At 45.4% G+C, this 21732-nt stretch overlaps 1 protein-coding gene across 2 annotated transcripts in view; it reads left to right on the top strand.

Annotated features, from left to right (window-relative positions):
* The window catches only part of CABLES1 (Cdk5 and Abl enzyme substrate 1), a gene marked incomplete at its 5' end in the record, with an annotated part of 94974 nt that overhangs the window by 53097 nt on the left and 20145 nt on the right, over positions 1-21732 (top strand). Inside the window, one exon of one of the 2 annotated variants that reach the window (XM_081150265.1) lies at positions 7823-7900. The exons of the other annotated variant lie outside the window; for it this stretch is intronic. Coding sequence (XP_081006391.1) covers positions 7823-7900 — 78 coding nt within the window. The remainder of the gene's footprint in view (positions 1-7822; positions 7901-21732) is intronic. 2 annotated transcript variants of the gene reach the window in all.

The raw sequence follows: 21732 nt of genomic DNA, 5'->3' as shown, positions 1-21732 counted from the left end.
AAGTGACCCAGCAGTTCCACTGCCAGGTACCTATCTAAAATCATTGAAGAGGAATTCAAACAGATACTTGTAGCCAGTGTTCATAGTAGCATCATTCACATTAGCAAAAGGTGGAAACAACCCAAGTGTCCATCAGCAGATGAATGGATAAACAAAATGTGGTGTGTACATACAAAGGAATATTATTCAGCCGTAAAAAAGAGAAGTGCTGATACACGCTACAGTGTATATGAACCTTGAAAACATTATGCCGACCGAAATCAGCCAGACACAGAAGGTCACGTATTGCATGATTCCATTTACACAGAATATTCAGAGTAGGTAAATCCATAGAGACACAAAGTAGATGAGAGGTTACCAGGGCCTGGGTGAAAAGGGAGTTATTGCTCAATGGGTACAGAGTTCCTGCCTGGGGCAATGGAAGAGCTTTGGAAATAGGTAGTGGTGCTGGTTGTTCAACATTGTGTGTGTACTTAGTGATACTGAACTGTACACTTAAAAATGGTTAAATGGCATATTTTATGTTACATATATTTTATCACAATACAGTAAGTAAAATGCCAGCGATAGCCGTGGGCTTTTTAAACCATATTCAGGATAGGGAGGGAAGGGATGGTGAACTTCTAAGGTTTGATGGTACAAGGACAGAGTAGTGTCAGCTGTTGGCCTAGTTTTAGCTTCTTTAACAAATAAAACTATGCTATGTAGACTCTAAACAAAGCAATGTGCTAGGCACACTTACTCTCAGTAAGTGTTCGTGGAATAAATAAGTGAAGATGCCTTTTGAATGAGTTTTAGTCTTCATAGATCCCAGGGAATGGAAAGGATTTAGAAATGCAAGTGATCATCAAAGCACCATGGAGAATTAAAGAAGTTCTAAGTTGAATGCTAAGGCAAATGTGGCCTTTAGAAAGTAAAAAAGAGACCAAAACAGTAGCAGAGGGTAAATTCTAAGAATCCTGAACTAGCAAAGCCCGGAGCCGATTGCTGGCAGCGTTCTGGAACGGATTATTAGACGGAAGGTTTGGGTGCTTTTAGAAGGGTGGAGGTTGCTACCAATCAAATGACTTGCCTGAGAAAACATCGTGTTAACTTCATTTGCTTATTGAAGGAATAACCAGATTAGTAAATTAGGGGACTGCTATAGACATGGCATTTGACTTCAGCAGGAGGTTAGACTGCTCCTCATATCCCAGTGGATGGAGTGGTGAACAGCGGGCTGGGCGATGGGGAGGCTGGAGAACCTGCAGGCAGCTAAAACTTGTTAGCCAGTGCTTATCAGCCTGAGGAGGAGTTTAAGAGAGTCCCGAGGCCCAGGGAGAGAAAGAGAAGGTGACAGGAGAACCAGCACTCAGTTACTTCAGCAGCTGGAAGTGTGAGGCCCAGAGCACCAAGGCTAAACTTAGCAGGGATAAATGACTTATAGTACAGTATAGAGGCCTTCAGAAGTCTGTGAAAAAATATGCTGGAATTTAGATTAACAGTGTGTTCATGGGGACTAATGATTAGATGTAACTACAGAGTGAGCAGATTTAGCTTGTCCTAATCAGAGGATGGTATCATGGAAGTGTATGTATCACTTTTGCACCCACCCAGGGTCATTTCCACCTGTCATGTTTTGATCAGCGTGAGTGTCATGTTTTAAGACATTGGATTTATACTGGGATGGCCCTGTTGCGGCTGACTCGGATTTTCTGAGCCCCTTGCTTGTGGAAGGCAGGATAGATGACACATAACAGATGGGAAGAGCCTGATCTTCTGCCTTGTTTCATCGAGCCACACACACACACACACGTATGTATGTATATATAACAGCCATTCTCCTGGAAGGAGACATGTGCATCCAGATAGAAGACACCTAATAAAGCAATTTTTTGTACACTTAAAAATGGTTAAATGGCTTTGTAAGGATAGAGCCCTTGCCTTTGTGGTTCATTTTCGGATTCCCAGCACCAGCAGTGTCTGGCATAGAGTAAGTGCTCAGGAAATATCTGTGGAAGGGAGGGAGGAGGAGAGGAAGATCATGTAACTTGTTTCTCAGAAATCTCCCACCACTCCCTGCATTGTAGCATTAGGTATACCTTAGGCAGGGAAGGCCTTTACTGTCGTGGTGGTAATACTAGGGGTAATGGAAGTGGCTGTGGAGATGGAGGTGGTATGAGCAGTCATGATAAGAAGACTAACACCTCCACTGATGTTAATACCACCATCTTTTATTTGTGGGCTGCTTAGCATAGATCTGCAGATGCATTTTCCTGCCTGATTTGTGCCAGCTCCATGCCCCCACCCCCTCGCTCTGATGCCCTGTGGGGCCTCACTCATCACTGTGTGGGTCATGTTTCCCTTCACCCTGTGCTCTCCCTTCCCTGTTCTCACTGTTGGAATCCCACTCCTCCTCCAGGACCTGACCCAGATCCCAAGCGCCTGTCCCAGGTCCCAACCCCACGACTTGCTCCGGCTTCTAGGTCCCTCTTCTCCACAGGCTCCTGCCCTCCTCCCAGCTCCCTGAACTGGAATAATATTGTCTTTGCATCAGCAAATGTAGGAGGAGTGCACAGAGCACCTGCAGTGATGTGTGCGACTGAGCAATACTGGGAAGAGGGTGATTGCATGCCAGTTGTTCGTTTGTTTCCTAGGGCTGCCCTACAAAGTAGGTACCACAAACTGGGTGGCTTAAAACAACAAAACATGCCTCTCACAGTTCTGGAGCCGGAAGTCAGAAATCTAAGTGTCTTCAGGGCCACACACCTTCTGAAAACTCTAGAGAGGGATCCTCCTGGCCTCTTCCAGCTTCCAGTGGCTGCAGGCTATCCTTGGCAGCCTCGCCTTTTGTCCACATCACTCCAGCCTCTACCTCCTTCGTCACATGGCCTTCCCTCTGTGTGTCTGGGTTTCTCCAAATCTCTCTCCTTATTAAATCCAGTCATTGGATCTAAGGCCCACCAGAATCCATTATGACCTCACCCTAACTTGGTTACATCTGCCAAGTCCCCATTTCCAAATAAGGCCACATTCACAGGTTTTGGGGGCTAGGGTTTCAACATGTCCGTTGGGGGGGGACACAATTCAACCCACGAAACCGGTCTTTTTAAGTGTGTTCTTAAATGCCTTGATTGCTGGGCATGTAGGGAATGAACTACAGAATTTGAGAGTGCGTTTCTACCCGTGTGCCCAGTACCGTACGTGGACGCCTGGCCCATGGACACCCCTGGGCTCTGTTCATGCATCACCCTCCTCAGCTACCATTGTTGTGAATGTGGTTCTCTTTGCTCTAACATTTGAAGTTGGCTGCTTGTTTTTATGTCCTTAAGAGAATATTTCTGCCTTAATGGAATATTCCACCTGGAAGAGCTCAGACCTTCTCACAGCCAGGAGAGACTCCTCAGGGTTCTGGACATAGAACAAGAAGCCGGTTTTTGGCATAAGAGGAAACACTTAAGGGTCCTGGATGGCACTGGATGCTGTCTGCTCAGACACTGTCAGCACTGGGCTGAGGGGTTGAAAAGAGATTCGGTGAAAGTGGTCCATGGTGCTGTCAACTGTGGGGACCCTTGTACATTTCCTGGCTGTGCTGAGCCCTCCTGCATCTCACTGGCGGAGTGCAAGCCTTGTGGCCTGAAGCCACAAGCTCCCTCATACCAGAAACACTTTCCTAAGCACGGAAATGAGGCTGCATGAAGAAGAAAGTTAGCCGGTGTTCCAGCTGCAGAACACGCTCGGTGCTTCCTGTAAGGGTTTGGAAAGCGTTGGATCCAGAGGGAGCTCTGCCATGTGGGCCACAGCACTGGGGAGCCTTTTATTTTATTTTCCTTTCCTTTTTTTTTTCTTTCTGCTGACAGGGTCTTGTGTATGGAAATGTGATCTTTAATTCCTTAAAAACCCATCTCTCTGGCGTCAGTTCCCCTTTTGAAGCCCTAATCTTCCTTGTAATGCTTTCTGGTCATCTTGACTCTAAGTAAACCGTACGTGTCTCAGATGGGGAAAATTATGTGGGCTTGTATGTGCCATTTGTGCATAAAAAAAGATGGCTGCAGTGGCTGGAAGCAAAGGCGTGGAGGCGGTCAATTTCCAGAGCCCATTGGAAATGGAGTTTGGCCCTTAGGTCCTTCTTCACCAGCATCTGATCTGCTTCTTTCGCAAATGCACAAGCACTCGGAGGGGAGGCAACGAGTCTGATTTTCTTGTGCATGTGCAGTGTGATGGACGCTGCCTGATGCTTATAAAGAGCAAAATTCACACGGACCCTCCAGGTTCTGGACACCGCGGCTGGTCTTTAGACTCACACTACTCGAAGTTGCCAGTGTAGGAAACAGAAGATTCGAGCTCGCCACGCGTTGATGTTCGCCTGCTCTGGCTGAGGCCTGCCGTCCCTCCCGGATTCCAGAGCTGCTTCAAGAAACACGTAGGATGTGCTCTCGGCAGCTCCGTTGGCTGTTTGCAGCTCCTCCAGGCGTGAACTGCTGCAGACCTGCTGGGGGCTGCTCTGGGGGTCTCTGCTCAGGATTTCTCCTCTGGTCCCTGCAGAAAGTGAGAGGCTACGGAATGGCGGGCCCGAGAATGGAAGGAACGCGCCCAAAGATGTGATGGCCCTTACTTACCTCCTCGCTCCAGCTGCTTGAGAGTGGCCAACCAGAGAAGTACCAACCTCGCTAGAATTGTTGGGAAACATTCCAGATTTAGTTACTCAACTTGACCTGTGCATTAGAATAACATGTTTTTCTGAATGAGACTCAAGTTGTCAGCCTCTCCTAGACCTAAATGGTGAGGATCACACAGTGCGAGCACTCATTAAGCAGAACAATGCAGCTCATTTACTAATGGGCACACTGTGGCTGAAACTTTGGAAAGAATGCTTACATTTCGCAGGCATTTATATTCTCTCATATTCTTGTTCTATTAAAAATGTCCAAACAAGTTCGGTGTGTGGGAAGGAAGGACACATTAGCGTTAAGTGACGAAAATTCAGTTTGCTAAGCCAGATGAGTTTGTTCAACACATTCCTTCCTCCGTGTTGCAGAAGACAAGGATGTCGAGTGACATGGAGAAGACTGAGTTGTTCCAGGCTTTTCTCCTGGGTGGATAGCAGTGGGTGGTGATGGTGGTGGTGGGTGTGGAGAACCTCTCTCCTTCCATCTGGAAAGGGGCCCAGGCTGAGCAGAGCGGGAGTGCAGAGCCACCCTGCGCTCCAGCAGCTCTGGTGTCAACGGCTGTTGCTGTACTCAGTCACCCTCTGTCCCCACCCCATGCTTGGCCTGGTGACCTTTAGGCCAGACTGGAAAGCCACCCTTAAAAACTTGGGTGAAGGTAGACTTTTTGTCCAAGAAGTCCATGGGCACCCAGAGGCAGACTTTTCTAGTAAGTCTTTGAGCAGAGCAAAGCATCATGGCACATGGTGGTAATAAAATCCATGGACAGTCAGACCTGCTAGTGTGTCACCTTCAGCATGTCACCTACTTGCGCCTCCTCAGTTAAAATATTTAGAATCTGGCATCTAATAGACAATAAGTGTTAGCTATTATTACGTCTGCTTAAGTAAGTTGACACAGGCACTGCAGCGTCGGCTCTGTTGCTGTTCTCTGTGAGAGGCCGGGGAGTCAGGCTGGTGTTCGGTAGGGAGGTGTGCTCATGATTTATTTAACCCTTGGCCTTCAGGCCTTGGCAGCCCACTCTGGATATGACGCCATGTGTTTGCAGAAGTGACCAGGGCTTGGGTCTGTGGTGGCTGATGAGAAATATCTCCCAGGAGAGGGAAGAGAACCTCTGTGTGCATGTACATTTTTTTTGTTGTTAATCCTACCCGAGGATATTTTTTCCATTGATTTTTAGAGAGAGTGAAAGGGAAAGAGGGAGAGGGAGAGAAAAAGAAACATCGATGTGAGAGAGACACATTGATTGGTTGCCTCCAGCACGTGCACCTACCAGGGAGGGGATCGAACCTGCAACCCCAGGTACGTGCCCTGGACTGGGATTTGAACCTGAGACCCTTCGGTGCACAGGCCAATGCTCTAACCAGGGCTGTATATATATTTCTGTAGACGGGCCACACATGTCTTCTTCAGCTGTCCTTAGAGCATGGCCTGTCATGTCTGGGCAGGCCTGTGTATTTTATACAGAGATCTGAAAAGGTTCTCAATCTAAGTACTCTGCTGGCAAAACTTAACTCACCCCAAGAAGGCAGTCCCCAGTGAAAAATAGTTCATATTTATTGAGTACCTATTATTTGCAGCACTCTGAGGGCTCTCCTATACCCTCATTTACTCTTTGCAACATTCCAATAAGGTAGTTGCTCATTTTATCTTATTTTTCATATGAGGAAAATGAGATTCAGAAGAGTTAATAAGCTGCCTGAGGTCATACAAAGGGGACCCCACTGGTATTTGAAGCTGGGAAAGTTGTTTTGGTCCTGTCGGCCACTGTAGACAAGAATCACTGTGGAATGAATGACAGCCACAGCCCTGTCCCCCAGTGACGGGTACTCAGATGCTGCTCTGAAGCACAGCGCTGCCCAGTCTATGTTTGGGAGGGTCTGCCCTGTGCTAAACCTCATCGCCGCTAGAAGAGGAGAGCAGCACTGGTTAGCAGCCCTTGTGATCAGTGCACTCCTGAAGTGGAAATAAGGAACAGAAGCAGCACCAAAGAGGGCATGAGGAACTCAGTGAAGGGGGGTAATGCTTCCTGGGGAGGTGATTTCTGAGCTAGGTGCTGAAGAATAAATAGGAGTATACCAAGCATACCCTGTGGGCACAACAAGCAGAAAAAATAGCATGCAAAGGGACCGAGGTAGGAAACAGCAGGGGATTTGAAGGTGGGGTATGCAAGTCCTTTAGCATAATGAATGAAGGGCGCAGGAGGAAACACCGTGTGTGTCAAGTCCAGAGAAGTAGAAGAGCTAGAAGACAGAGGACCTGTTTGCCACACCAGGAAGCCTGACTTTTCTGAACGTGTAAACAATTTAATACAGTTTTAAAACAAGGTTAAGATCCCCAAACCTGATGCAATTAGTAGTACTGTTTTCCCCCTGGCTTTATTATTACAGTTATTAAAAGGGAAGATTACAAAAGTCAGTAAGTTTCGTATCTGATGTGGGTTGCCATTGCACTAAAGAATGTTGTTTTTAAATTTCCACTCGTTTCTCCATTTTTTTCATCAGTAATTCTCTTTCGCAAATGTTATTTTCAGATGCCAGGATAAGTACTTTTGAGAGTTTTTTTTTTAATGTTTTTTTAAGTGGCCTTTGATTGCATAAGAGCATCATGTAGAACCATTTCCAGTAGTATCTTTATAGCAGGAATGGAGGCTAAGACTGATTATGTAATTGTTCCTTTAATTTATTCTCAGAACCTAACATGCTGCCAGCATTTTAAAAAAACCTAATGATCATAATGGCATCTGAGTGTCTTTCCTACTCATGGTTTCTGGCACCATTGCTCTTGCCTTGTGTACTGCAGAGTAGAAGTCAATGGTTTAAATGTGGCATGCCTGTTGGCTCAGCACTGGGCACCCCAGACTCATGGCTATGTTTCTCCATCTTGCATGTGCAGCCCACAGCCAGCAAACCTCACCAGAGAAGGGATTCATATTCTCATTAAAGGCCCTCGCCAGTGTCTCGCATGTTAACCTTTGAGTAAGAGGCAGCATATGCTGCTGTGCTGAGGCTGCATTTTGCAAGGAGCGCGGAACACCATCTGTCAGAGGAGGTGGTGGGAGTGCAAATACTGCTGTGAATTCCATGAATGCTTAATTGCTAGAGAATTTTTTAATTTAAGAGTCTTTGCATTTAGCTTGTTTGTTTGTTGTTTGTTCTTTTTTTTTTATTTTTTAGAATAGTCCTTATCAGTGGCAGAAGATCCTTCTGTAGTATATTTTCGGTGCTGCCGTATCGCGACAGCGCCCACGCCGGGTATGTATATGCATGCTTGCTTTGTAGTTCTCTGGGTGAAAAGTTGTGATACTGTGTGACTAATGTGCTACCCTTTCCATTTCAAACAACTTGCCTTGCTTTGACACTGCAAATTCGGTATTTGTAAATTTTAAAGAAAAAAAAAAAAGTTCTCCCTTCTTTTCAGCCAGAAAGCTTCCTTGCTTCTTTGTGTGTATGTGTGCGCGCATGTGTGCCCTTACCATACTGCCTGTTGTTCCTAAACATGCATTTTGGCATCTCTTCCACTACTGTAAAGCAAGAAAATACAGGGCCCACCCCATTCCATGGGGCTGTGTCCACTTTTGGAGAAAGGTAGGTCAGGAAAGGGATTACACAAACCATGTCGCCATCCTGTCTCCTTGTATCGTGGGCTTGGGGCTGGAAACTGACCTGTAAGCCCGAGCAAATGTCAAAGCAAAGTGGTACCAGAAATAGGCTTACGTGATTTGCAACAGGCCAGAGGAGCAATCGCCTCTCTAGATCAACGAGCCCCCCCTTTGGCTGTGGAAAAAAAGGAGGTAGGTGAGGCCCTGACTTTGCAAAGCTGCCCCTCCTCATTCCCCATCGCCAAACTCTGTGCTCATTTCCTCCTCTGAGTCTCGCTCCCTGTCCCCTCACCTGTTCCCTGCCTCTGGGGTGTGTTGTCAAGGAGCTACTGGTATTTAGGGCAGGATGCTGGAGCATTGTGGGATGTTGGCGCTGGCTTCTGTGAACTAGTGCTGGGATTGCCCTCTGGTTGTCGTGACAGCCACACACTATCCACACAAGACCATGGTCCGATGGGAGGGCACTTTGGCCCCTGGTGCTGATTCACCATTTACAGTAGTCCCCCTTATCCACAGTGGGGAGATACATTTTAAGACCCCCCCAGTGGATGCCTGAAACTGCAGGTAGTACCAAATCCTGTATACACTGTGTTTTTTCCTATATGTATTTACCTATGATAAAGTTTAATTTATGAATTAGGCACAGTAAGAGATTAACAACAATAACCAATAATAAAATAGAATAATTATAACAATATACTGTAATAAAAGTTATGTAAATATGGCATTAAGTAAAATAAGAGTCACTTGAACGCAAGCACTGTGATTCTGGGGCAGTGGGTCTGGTAACTGAGGCAGCTATCAAGTGATTAATAGGCGGGGAGCATATACACTGGACAAATGGATGATTCACATCCGGCTGAGATGGAGCGGGACAGTATGGATTTTATCATGCTGCTGAGAATGGCACGCAATTTAAAATTTATGAATTGTTTGTTTCTGGAATTTTCCATTTAATATTTTCAGACCACAGTTGACCATTGGTAATTAAAACCACAGGAAGCGAAACCACGGGTGAGGGTGGACTGCTGTATTTCAGGAAGGGTCACCTATAGGATTATTAGGAGATTCACCTACTGTACAGATTGTCTGCAGATAAAAAAGCAAAATGAATGTGAGGAATCGCAGGACATAACCTTTACATCTTGGACATGAAGAAACTCAAACTCACCACTCTTTCAGGAAAGTTAATTTTCTATAACAAAACACGTAGTCAAATCCTTTGTAATACCTAACAGAGAAAAGAAATGTCTATCTTGGCAACATATGCTATTTAAGTCCTCACATAAGAAACTGAGCACAATTTCAGAACATTGTAATTGAGCAGCGGGATTAAGAAGCGTTCTGCTTTTTAAATGTTTTAACTAGCAGATATCCTATTTATGAATAACTTCCATTTATCATAATTATGATTTTTAAACTAATTATTGAGAAACAATTATGCTCAAATGATAAAAAGATTTATACTATAGTAAATTTATACATGTATATGTTTAAACTACTTTAGTTCATGCACATATTAACTAACACCTTTTTCACTGTGGAAAATTCTTTTACTTTTATGCTAAAACTCTCTGTGTGACCAAGACCTAAGTCTTAGAATTTCAGGGGTGGAGAGGACTCTAGAGATGATGTGGTATGGCTTCCCCGCTTCACAGCTCAAGCCCTTAGGCACAGGGGGTGAAGCTCCCCAACTCCCCCAGCAGAGGCAGCAACAGCAGAACCCAGGACTCCGGCCACCCGGGCCTGTTGACTTTGTGGTTTTTAGCTCCCATGTTCCCCTTGTACTTATGCACGTGGACTAGGCCACATGTCCCCAATTATTCCAGACAAGCGCAAACCACCCTACTGATGGGTCAATGTACAGTTCCAACGTCATCACAAGGAAGTTTTAAAAACAGGAAACTCAAAAGTTCATCCATTGTCTACTTGAACCTCCTTTACATGGAAAGCATCTATCAGGATGACCTTATCTCTTTCCGCTCTTGTTTTCTGGCTTCTCATGCTGCCCTGGAGCTTCCTAAGTCCCACTCTCGCATCTTGGCCTGCCCTCACTCCCTCCCTGACCCCAAAGCTTTGTTCTTGGTTTTAAACTGAACTAAACTTATTTTGGCTCCTGACATCTGCTGAGCAAAGCAGACAGGCCAATCGTAGGAGAGGTTTCACCATTCATTCATTCATTCATTCATGCATTCAGTCATTCAGCACTTCTTCTGCCCCTGGGGAGCACAAGGCCCTGTTGGATGCTGGGAGGGTGCAGGGATGAGTAAGAACTGCTCTCCAGAAGCTAATCACCCAACAAGGAAGCCAGGCATGCAAATAGCCAGGCCGAAAAAATAGGGGGGAGAGGGGGTTGGCTAAGAAGCACTACAGAATTTTTTGACCATCCCAAATCTTTATCAATGTCCACATTTACAATCAATCTGCATCTTCAGTGAAAGCCAAACATTTGCTATGTAAAGTCCCATTATCCCCATCCACCCCTCAAGGTACACTGCTTGCCTCCCGTGTAGAAATTCAGGTGCTGCCACTGTACAGCAGAATTCACTCATTCTATAGGATCGATTGGACCTACTGGGTGCCAGCACTGTTCTTGGCAATAGAGAGAGAGTGGTGAACAAGAAAATGCCTCGTTTCTCATTGAACTTACCTTCTAGTGGTAGGAGACAGAAACCAGCTAGTAAACAAAATAACTGTCAAGCAAAAGAGCAAACAATTCAGTAACTAAGCAGTGTGCAGGTAGAGCATTGAGGAAGGGGTCCGGTAAATTCAGATGGAGGAATCCAGGAGCGCTCCCCAGAAAAGGTGGCTCTCCAGCTAGATGTAGAAGTGTGAGGTCTTAGAGAAGCGAAAGAGGGTATTCCAGCCTCATCTTTGACTTCTGAAGATGTCAGAAGATGAGGGATCTGGCTCCTTGTGAACTTCTGGGTGCTGTCTCTATAATGCCTGATGTGCCGAGAGAATTAAGTAAATCCCCCCCAGCTGTAATCCCATTGCTGGCCAGCACGGCTGTGTTCAGGAGGGGATGGAGACAGAAGTGAGTTAACGCTGGAAGACCAGGTCCTGGTCCTGAGAATAGAGCGTATTTTCTTAAGATCAGCTGATCATGTAGTCAAACCTATGTGTGCACATGACACATAGAGGTAATAGTATACGCGGAAACACAAAATGAAACCTCGGTTCTAGGACATCTCCCATCTCGACCAATTTGCATCTCAACCTGACAACTCTGTCATGTTGATACCTGCATGACCAGTCACACGCCTCGGGCGACAAAGGAGAGAATGGGCGAGTATGAGTCAGTTTACCGCTAAACACGTTAACATCTGTTTTTTTGCTTTTGTTGCTGCTTATTATTATTAAATTTTCATTTTTTACTGTACATTTCATTTCCTTTCTGTTAAATTTTCATTTACATTTCATGTCCTTTTTGCTTTTAAAGTGTTTGTTTATAGATTAAACAGTACATTAGACATGAACCATATATAAGAAAGGTTAAAACAGAATCATTTGGGGGTCTGGAATAGATTAATTCAATTTACATTATTTCTAATGGGAAAAAATAATTCTGTTCTTGAACAGCCTTCCAGAACAAATTAAGTTTGAGAACCAAGGTTCCACTGTAATGCATCCAGAATGTCAGGCACTGTTGTAAGTGCTTTATATACATTTGTTCATTTAATCTTCACAACCACCTCATAAAATAGGTTCTCCGATGATCATTTTGCAGATGTGAGGCTTGAGCAAGGAGAGTCAGAGCAGCAGCGGCAGAGGTAGGGGGCAGGCTGGCTGCTGGCTCTGCGAGGTGCACTGTTCTCTGCTTTGGGGCCAGCTGGCTCCACAGAGAGTCCCTGAAGCACCGACGCTCACCCGACTGCAGTGTATCTCCCTTCACCACCACCCTTTTGGGGCTGGGCTTGCTGGCTCGAGTCCAAAGAAAAGCAGGTGGCACCAGCCGACGGGTGTGCATCTCGGTGATGACAGAGCTCCCTGCATGTGCCACGGGAGGGTTGCCTCCTGGGGACCCAGTGGCCAAGGTGCTGGGTGGTGGCCTTTGATGGCTTTGGAGGTTGCCAGTTTATACTGAAGCCTGGGCTCCTCCAAGGACAAACCCCAGGCATCTTTGGGTAGAGTCTTGAGTGAAAAATAATCTGTGTAATTCCCGCATCTGGGTATTTATTGGTTATAAACAGGAAGGCGTGAATTATGGAATTAGAAAGTAGCAGAGGTCACATTCTCTAGTGCATGGGCTTCACCGGTTCATGACCTTGAAATGCTGCTTGCTTGCCTCTCCCCAGCACCTTCCCAGCCACACCTAGGTCACCCCACAAGCACCAGAGGGAATCAATTAGGGACTGATAAGGTCTTCCTCCTGTCTTTACACCATGCTTCTCTTTGAGAAAGTATTCAAAAGTTCCATGCAAGGCTGTTACTCACAGAGCCAAACGTACCTTCACAAGAGGATTGGTGACAAGGATGTTTAAAATGAAGGACTTTCCTTCTTTCTTAATAAGCTTTCTTATTTCATTTCTTAAAATACTGCCTGATTTACAGTTTGTGCTTTTCTCAGGAAATCATCTGTTAATAAAATGAGGTGCTTCTAATAACTGTCCCTTCTTCCCATTCTTTCACTTTAGGAATTCAGTCTTGCCTGTGGCGTGATGGGCGTGGGGTGCACTCAGACAGCAGGATCTTTGCTGTGGCCACAACCTGGCTTCTGCACTTTGTCCAAGCCCCTCAAAGTTCCCTGACTTTCAGCAGTTTGCTTACCTAGCCCTCAATCAGCTCACTTTGTCAGAATATCTCCAAAACTGAGCTTCATGTGATCAAAATGTAAATAACATACAGCCCCATTTTGAGCAGGTCACACGATCACACAATTTTCCTTTCATGTATACTGTTTTTGCTTAAAGCAGGGACATTTTTGGGTTGAATCTAGTATAGAGTTAGAAGAGGGTGGTTCCCCAGGTCAGTACTGGGTAGAGGTAGTGGGGAGCTTTATCCTGTCACTGGAGCCCTTCTAAGTGGGGTGAATTGAAGCCCCTGTCTTGGTCCTCACACACACACACACACACACACACACACACACACACACACACACACAATCTGGTCCTTGCTGTTGACCCCTTCTGTGGCCCAGGATGGCCATTTCTAATCAGGTGCACATGTTGGGAAGATGTTGGGATTTATTGACAGCTTAGATTGAAGACTGGCTACAGGCTGTGCTCACTCCTTTCAGATAACACAGCACTTGAGCCCAGAGTCCCACTAATCATTACCAGGGATGGATTGTATTTCATAACAGCAGGCCTGTGAGCTGAGCTTGATGAGCAGACACTGCATCCAAGGACCTGGAATTCCTTCCTGGTCACAGGACATAGTCATTTCTCCTTGGGGTGTCCAGAGCTAATTCATTAAAAGATGCCTGACATGGAAGATTTGCCAGGTGATGCCAACACATATGAGTTCATTGATAGGGAGCACTCTCCAGCTCCAAGGATAGACTTTTAGAGCTAGAAGGAACTTGGAGACTCTCTAGTCCTGTGGCTTTGACCTTTTTAGTTGAAGTAACCATTCTTCCAACACAAGTTTACACAGAGCACCAGTAAATAAAACAGCTAACAGAGCTATTCCACTCATCTCTACTCCATCCCTCAGGACCCCAGTGGGGAAATCACAGTCCTTATCCATGCCTGCCGTTGGTGCCGATGGGCATCTGAGGCCAGGGAGCAGTAGGTGCACGGGAGAGAGCTGATAGGCAGAATCCTTGGTCCTGGCACATCAACCAGGCTTGCTGGTCCCAGACTTACTCATCTGTGATATTGGCTATAACGTAATCCTCAGGGGGTTTTGAGAGCACTAAGTGAAACATTATGTATGAAAGCTCTAAGCATCCTGCCACCTACAGTAGGGCCTCATTAAATGTCAACTTTGGTTCCCTTTATGTTCAGTCACAAGAGCTATTTCGTTGCTCTTTGTAGATCTGCCCCGACACAGCAAATCTCAGACAGGCTCACGATGACTTAGCCAACTGTGCATCTCTACAAACACAAGGGATTCATCTTCATATCTGCACTTACTTGTTCTTCAAATTGTTTTCCGCAGAGGTACATGGTGATTAAAGAAAACCTGGAAAAAGTACATAAAAATAAAAGGAAGCTGAGAATTACCGAGTCTCACCTAAGCAGAGCCATCATTATCATTTTGGTCTATTTCCTTCCAGTCTTTTTTCTTTTTCGTTCCTAGTGCATGTACTTGTGTGGAAAATGAAGAGATGATTGTTTTGTTTTGATCTTTCTTGCTGGTGGGAAGAAGCTCTGCCAAGTCCCACCTTTTAAAACAAGCTATTAGAAGACAGTTACAAAGAGGAACAGATGTTGCTCGTCTTTTTCACTATAACTGTAACATCAAACCTTGCCATAGCTGTAAACACTCTTCTCAGATTAAGCTCGTAAATTATACCATTTTCTGGGAAGAGTCCCAGCCTTAAACCAGCTCTTCTTCTCTTAACCGACAGTTGCCAAGGCCCATCTGAGTCGTCTTGCCTTTTATCCACATTAGTCACTGCCTTCTCTTTTCTGGTGTGGATCTGTGGTTTGACTTGGCCACCCTCTGCTTACGAAGTGAGTTGCAAGCAAGTTTCTCGCCTTTTCCTAAGTAGGCAGACCCCACTCCTAGTCCACACCTCTAGTCTACACCTCTAGCTAAGACCGCGAAGACTCCTCTTGCTCCCCAACCCCCCACCCATCCTCCATGGGACCAGGAGTGGGAAACCTGGGAGCTGCAAAGGAATCTATGGATTCAGAAATAGAGAGAGGGAAGAAATCATAAAAAACAGGAACAGCTAAGGAGAAAGAATCCTGGAGTCCTGAATAGAAAAGGTTGGAGGGGGAGGTAGAAATAATGCAAACTTGACCTCCTTTAAAATGTTGCTGAAGGTCAGCCCCAGACCAAGAAACTATGAGGGAGATTGAGCTTTGTCCTGTTTCTTTGCTCTCTGCTACCCTCTAACCTGTTCCTCCTATGACCAGACCTCCTGCTTGGACTCTTGTGCTAGTGCAATTATAGGCTAAAAGGGCATTGTGTGCGCCTAATCTCCATTTATAACATGTCAGCAGGAACATGCATTCCCAGTTCCAGACAGCCAACTCCAAAGCTTTTGGAACACAACCCACTGGTGAGTGAGAGACGGCAGCATTGTGTTGAGGGCCAGTCCCAGGATTGTCCCTGTGCAAACCAGGACTGACGTGAGTGCCCAGAGGCTCTTTATTTCCTGAAAAGTTTGGACATCGGCAGGCATTTTTGTATATACAGGGTGGGGCAAAAGTAGGTTTACAATTGTTTGTATGGAAAATAATACAATAATAAATAATACAAGAATAAACACTGTGTTTCGCTTACAACTATAAACCTACTTTTGCCTTATAGACCTGATTAGAAGGACGTAGGAGTGGGTCCAGTTAGCTGGTGGTTGGGATTATATAAAATAATGAAGCTAGTGATTCCAACAAAATGCCTTCTGTGGGGGGTGTGGGGGGCATACAGACCCATTGAGATACCCATGCCTGACTGATAGTCACTGGGTTAGCTAACTGCGGATGTATCAGAGACCCTGGGATGAAGGAAATGGCTTCCCAGTGGAGCCCAAGGTGTCTCTGGGGCCGTGTTTTAAAATAGTAGCTTCCATGTGGTGCTTATGTCCTCAGCTTTTGGCGTCGGGGCATTTCAGATGAGGTCATCCTCTTGGGTCCATTTCCTGAGTGTCGATCACTTTGTGACCCAGAGAACAGCTTCTTCTGTTCTTAGAGAGGGCCTCCAAGCCTCAGCGCTGCTCGCCTGGCCCCGGGGCCATCCTCCCCTCCTCCCACACATTTTCCCCAAAACACCTCCTTTTGTTGTGGAAAATTATACATTCACAAATTCTGTTTCTTTCTTGCACCAAGCATATTCCCACACAGACAGATTCTGGAATGATTTCATGAGTGAATCATGCCGTTATCCGGCTGTTTATAGGAGCTGCCTTTAGACAAAGATTTTGGTGTGAGCCACATTACTAAGACCCCTTCTTTGTCTGCCAGTTACCCATGGGGGATGGCTTATCGATGAAGTGCTAAGTGTGAGCCGGGAAGGACTTATAAGACTAAAAGCTGCTCTGATTTTACTTTTCCTGGCAGCCCTGGCCTGGTTCCATTGATTCTGAACTGGGGGGCGGGATACAGTTTTGCTCTGGTCCAAGTAAGCAGACCCAATCCAAGAGGACAGCCGTACCTGAGGCGGCGAGGAGAGGACTCCTGAAACCATGCTAATACTTGTGTCACTGAGTTCCACTGGATGTGTACCCGCTTAATGAAAATTAGCTCACAAGTGGCGTGTCCTTTCCTAACCCAGCTTTCAAGCTTTGCTTTCTGTGTAGCAAATCTCTATTTTATTTTTTTACAGATCTGGGAATCCTGTTAATATTTAATTAGCTTTTTAATTATTTACACATCAAACTGTTCCGCCTACTGTTGTCCTTTAAAGAGCGAGTACTCAGTGGAGCTCCTGGCTGGCCTTCCAAGGCCTTGAGTTGAGAGCACCTTTAGAGAAATGATCACAGATGGAAGTCAGGCCATCCCCTTCTTGGGAGCAGGGAGCCCTGGAAACTAGTTCATTGGTCTCATACACACACACACACGTTTTTCATCTGCTTCCCAGGTGTTAGTTATTTAAATCTTATATTTATATATATTTTATTTATTAAGAGGAATATTGATTGGTTATTACAGCTCAGTGAGCTTTCAGAAAAGGAAATGAAAGATCATTCTGCGTATTACACAAGATGAAATCAGGAGCTGGCCATTGTGTGGTTACTAGGGACTTAGGTAACCCCCTTTGGGCACCAGGATATCTAGATTGGCCATCTGCTCTGACCAGATGACACCACAGCTATGAAATTATGCACGTTTGCTTTATGCTGTGGGAGCCAAAACTAAAGACAGGTCCAGGGGGTTTCCAACCATGAAGTTACAGGCTTCCCAGGAGATCTACAAGAAGTGAATTGTAGTACCGTCTTATGAAGGATGAGTTCACACCCTCCAAAAGAACCAACCTGTATTTCTGCTTCTTGCTTAAAGGTACACCTGCTGCTTGGCTGTCTCTCCAAATGCATTTTCATCATCTGTTTTAATCCCTCCCCCCAATCTTCTGTGACACCCTCCCCTGGCCTTCCTTAAACTATCTCCCATCCCTCACACCCCCATTGGCCAACCTTTGTTAAAAAAAAATGTTTTGTGTGTGCTGGGTTTTCAAAGTGTGTTTGTTGCTTACCATCTCTGCAGAAGTTAAGAAACTTAAATAAAATGAGAAATGAGTTCTTGTAGCTAAATAAATGTAAGCTGTGGTGTTCCTGGGGCTGTGGAGGAGAAGGGATCAGACCAGTGGTCCTGTCAGTGCATCTGCCCAAAAGGGATTTTTTTCTCTAACCTGAGTAACCGTGCTCATCTCCAAGTTCAGGCCACAGCGTTTAAACCTTTACTCACGCAGTTTTGGACTATATCCACATATGGTAGTTGAACTTGCCTCCATTCCATTTTTAGAAGGAGGTGGAACATAAATAAATTAGTATTTGAACTCAACATGTATCTGGGAAAAAAATAATCTTCTAGGCTTTTCAAAGAATTTGCTTTTAATTACTTTCAGCTGCAGTTCCATGGTGTCCAGCTCTGTCTCCTGGTACTGGAGGGTTATTGCTGGCATCTGAGCCAGAGATATTTCTATTTTCATACACCATTTTAATGAGAGTTTAATGATCTTAGAAAGAAAACATCAAGATTTTATCACTACTCCACGCACGGGAACTTCCGCTTAACTCTTTTTCACTGGAATTTTAAAACACTCTCTTTGGTGAACCAGCATCACCATTCAGAGTTCCTTTCTTCAGGTCTCAAAAAAGTGGACCGTCAGGGGCCATGAGTCTCTTGCTGGCTTTACACTTACAGGTAAGGCCCGAGCAGTTACCTTATCTGTCTACTAGGTGGCACAAAGGAAATCGCTGTTTATATAAGACAAACCAGGCAAATAACAGCAATTTCATATGGTTTGTGTTAATACAAGATTTCACCAACACAACAGCACTGAGCTAAGGGGACCCTAGAGAAGTTCCTCAACCTCTTTGTGAAAGGTAGGTTTGAAAGATCCCAAGAGTCTTAAGATATACAAACTCAAAAGCTGTTAAAAAATCCGACAATTCTGTTGTTAATCCTTACCCAAGGATATTTTTTCCATTGATTTTTAGAGAGAAGGGAAGGGGGGGAGAGAGAGAGAGAAATATCGATGAGAGAGAGACACATCAATTGGTTGCCTCCTGCACATGCCCCAACTGGGGCCAGGATCAAATTTCAACCCAGGTACATGCCCTTGACCAGGAATCGAACCCGTGATCCCTCGGTGCATGGACCAGCACTCTAACCCCTTAGCCACACCAGCCAGGGCAAGAACCCAACAATTTTGAAATAGATATGTTTCATTTTCCATGGACATGTGACTATGTCAGGGGATGTGTGTACACATGTGCTCTTAATTCAGACCCACCAAAGTGGCAGCCGTGAAGTGAGTGACAACTTCTCCCTGAATCTGAGGCAGAAAAAATGGGAAAGTGTACCTGCATGAAATAGTCAATTTTCTAGAGCAGTTGTGACATATATTACCATGTCAGTGAAGTGTTGGAAGTGTGAAAGGAGCAGATATAAATGCATGAGCTGTGTTGTGCAAGAAATGTCTTGTTTTTAATTTTTTAAAGAAATTCTATTTGCCCCCCCCCTTCTGCAAAGCCAGAGGGAAATTCACACGTAATTCTCACTGGACACCCCTCCCACCTCCCCTCCATAGTCCCCTGGAATGCCTTGGATTTGTGGGGCACACATCATTGTCTATTGGTGTGCTCTGGCACTGCCCAAATGCCCATCACCACTGTCCTCATGGTTCTTCAGGACAGAAGCTGTTCTGTGTCTCCTGTAGGATGTGAATTTTTATCACAGCTGGGAGCCCGGTTCCCAGGGTGCTGATAGGGTACAGAGCCTGGGTCCCCTTTGATGTAGACCCCACAGTCATTATTTCCCTTCCCACTGAAGGTAATCCCACTGTGCTGGCTCCATCTACAGGGTTCTGCCTCTCTCCTACCCCCTGGGACTTCTAACAGTCTCCTGGGTGAGCTGGGGCCTGGGATGAAAACACACCCTGAGACAATGGGCAGAAAATGGCCAGGCCACTTTTGGGAAGAAAACTGGGAGATGAAATCCAAGTCACTAAGTATATCATCTCTGACTATCATATGAATTCATGGTTGCTAAAGTCCTGATGAGTAAACACTAGGCTTAGTTAGTCCAATACAGTAACCACCCTCCATATGTGGCTATTTAAATTTAAATGAACTAAAATAAATTCAGCAGTCACTTCATCACACTTCAAGCACTGAATTGCCACCTATAGCTAATGGCTACCACACTGAGAGCTCAGAGGACATGTTCATCACCACCTTGAGTTCTGTGGATAGCCCTGAACAATATGTGTTTCTAGTAGCAGTTACGGGTGGACCCACTAGTCTCCTAGCTTATTTTCTTGGTTTGGTTACTTGGAAAGTGGAATGATGTAAGTGGAGCACCAGTGGGAAGCAGTGGCCGCAGTAAGCAGACCAGCCTCATTCTCAGAAGGTGATTCCCGTAGTTGGATGTGATGGAGCTTCACTCCTTGGGAAGTGTGGTCCAAAGCTTCTCTTCCATGTGGTCCAAAGTGTCCCTGAGGCACTTTGACAATCACCAGGTCTAACAATCCCTGTTTCTTTTCAGTAGGGTTTGGGGTTTATCTCGAAGAGAGGAGTCTTGGATTTGATGTGAGCACCAAAAGGGTACTTTTTGTTATGGCTCCATTTGCCTTGGAGGAAACATCAAGGTGGGCTGAGTGCAGTTGTGTTCTGTGAACTGGGATGTGTACATTCAGCAGCCAGGGGCCCGCTGGCAAAGGCAGTGAGCCTGTGAGCAAATCGAGACAGATGAAAAGGGGCACAGTGGAGAAACACACGTCTCACGTGGTCATTATGAACCGGCATCCACAGACAGCAACGAGCCAGACTACCTCAGCTCAGCAAACACTTCTTTAAGCATCTCCGTGTATCACACACTGTGTAGACAGGTTACAAATAGGGACTGAGACCCTTTTCTGGCTTGCAGCCAGCTCTCCATCCAGAAGCACTGTTTAAAAAATTATTTTTTTACTAAAGTATAGTTGGCATACTTTATTAGTTTCAGGTATAAGGAGCACTCTTAATAGGGAGGCCCCTGTTTTTAATACTCCTTATATTTTTAATACTCCTTATTTCTTTTGGTCTTCTCACCCCATAAATACATTCCTTGCTTTTATATTTTCTTCGGCCCTAAATAACATTCTTTGTCTGGTGAAATGGAAACAAGGAGATGTTGTTGGGGAGTTGGGAATTTGAGGCACATGCTTGCTGGGTTTGACTTTGGGTAATTGGGAAGTCCGTGGAAGCATGCTATCAGTTTTTTAATGAAATGCAAGGCCCTGCTGTCTTTGTATCAACTCACCTCCTGGGCTTTTCCCGTGGGGTTTCTTGCTCCTGACCCACTGTGGCTGTTTTAGCCTCTGCCGGATCTTGTTCCTTAGGCGTTTCCCTTTGTTAGTGCCCTGATGCATTCATCATCTTTGTCTTTATTGCTAGAGGAGAGGAAGTCTTTTGAGAGCCGCCTGGACAGCTCATGTAGGAGGCCGGGCAGCAGGGCGGGTGGTCTCTGGTATATGTGGTCCTGAGGTTCTGGTGGCCTTGCTGAGCCCCGCTCTGCCCCCGCTTGCTTGGTCCTTCCAGCTGCAGATTTGAGGTCAATAACCAGAATGCGGGGCTTTCTGTTGGCACACAGGTTTATAAAATGATATGACTTAAACTAGCCTGGACCTCAGAGCCCTTAGTGAGTGTGGTCCCCAGCAGAGGAGGCACCCTTGGGAGAACTCACATCCTGAGAGTTCTTTTGTAGCTCAGAACATTTCTGGACCTCTTGATGAGATGATCTGCACCTTCTAATGAGGTGTTTACACTTCTATGAGTTAATGTCCTATTCTGTGCTGTCCTTAAAGAGTGAGTTTGATGTTTGGAATTACCTGAAGTCATTTATAGTCAAATCTGGTCAATGTGGGGGGGATACTGATTAAAGTGTGTATATAAAGTTTGAAGACTCGGGTGGGTTGGCTAATTGATTTTTTCTGGGTGACTTTAGTGTCAGTTCCAAAAGGGGCTCCAGAGACGTTTGGAGGATGGCAGAACCATGCAGTCCTTACTGGGTGCAGGTCTTAGGTATTTCTTTTGAAAACTGTTATTAATCACACTCTATTATAGAATTAGGGAGCCAGTTCATTCATGGAATGCTCAACAAATCAGAGAATCGTGTGTTCCTCCATTGGGGCTGGGGGGGATTCTTGTCTCTCTTCTCCCCATTCACC

This window comes from Miniopterus schreibersii, assembly GCF_964146895.1.
Source record: "Miniopterus schreibersii genome assembly, chromosome: 10".
Lineage (NCBI taxonomy): Eukaryota > Metazoa > Chordata > Mammalia > Chiroptera > Miniopteridae > Miniopterus > Miniopterus schreibersii.
Note: the sequence above shows the minus strand (reverse complement) of the source record. Positions and strands in the feature narration are given on the sequence as shown.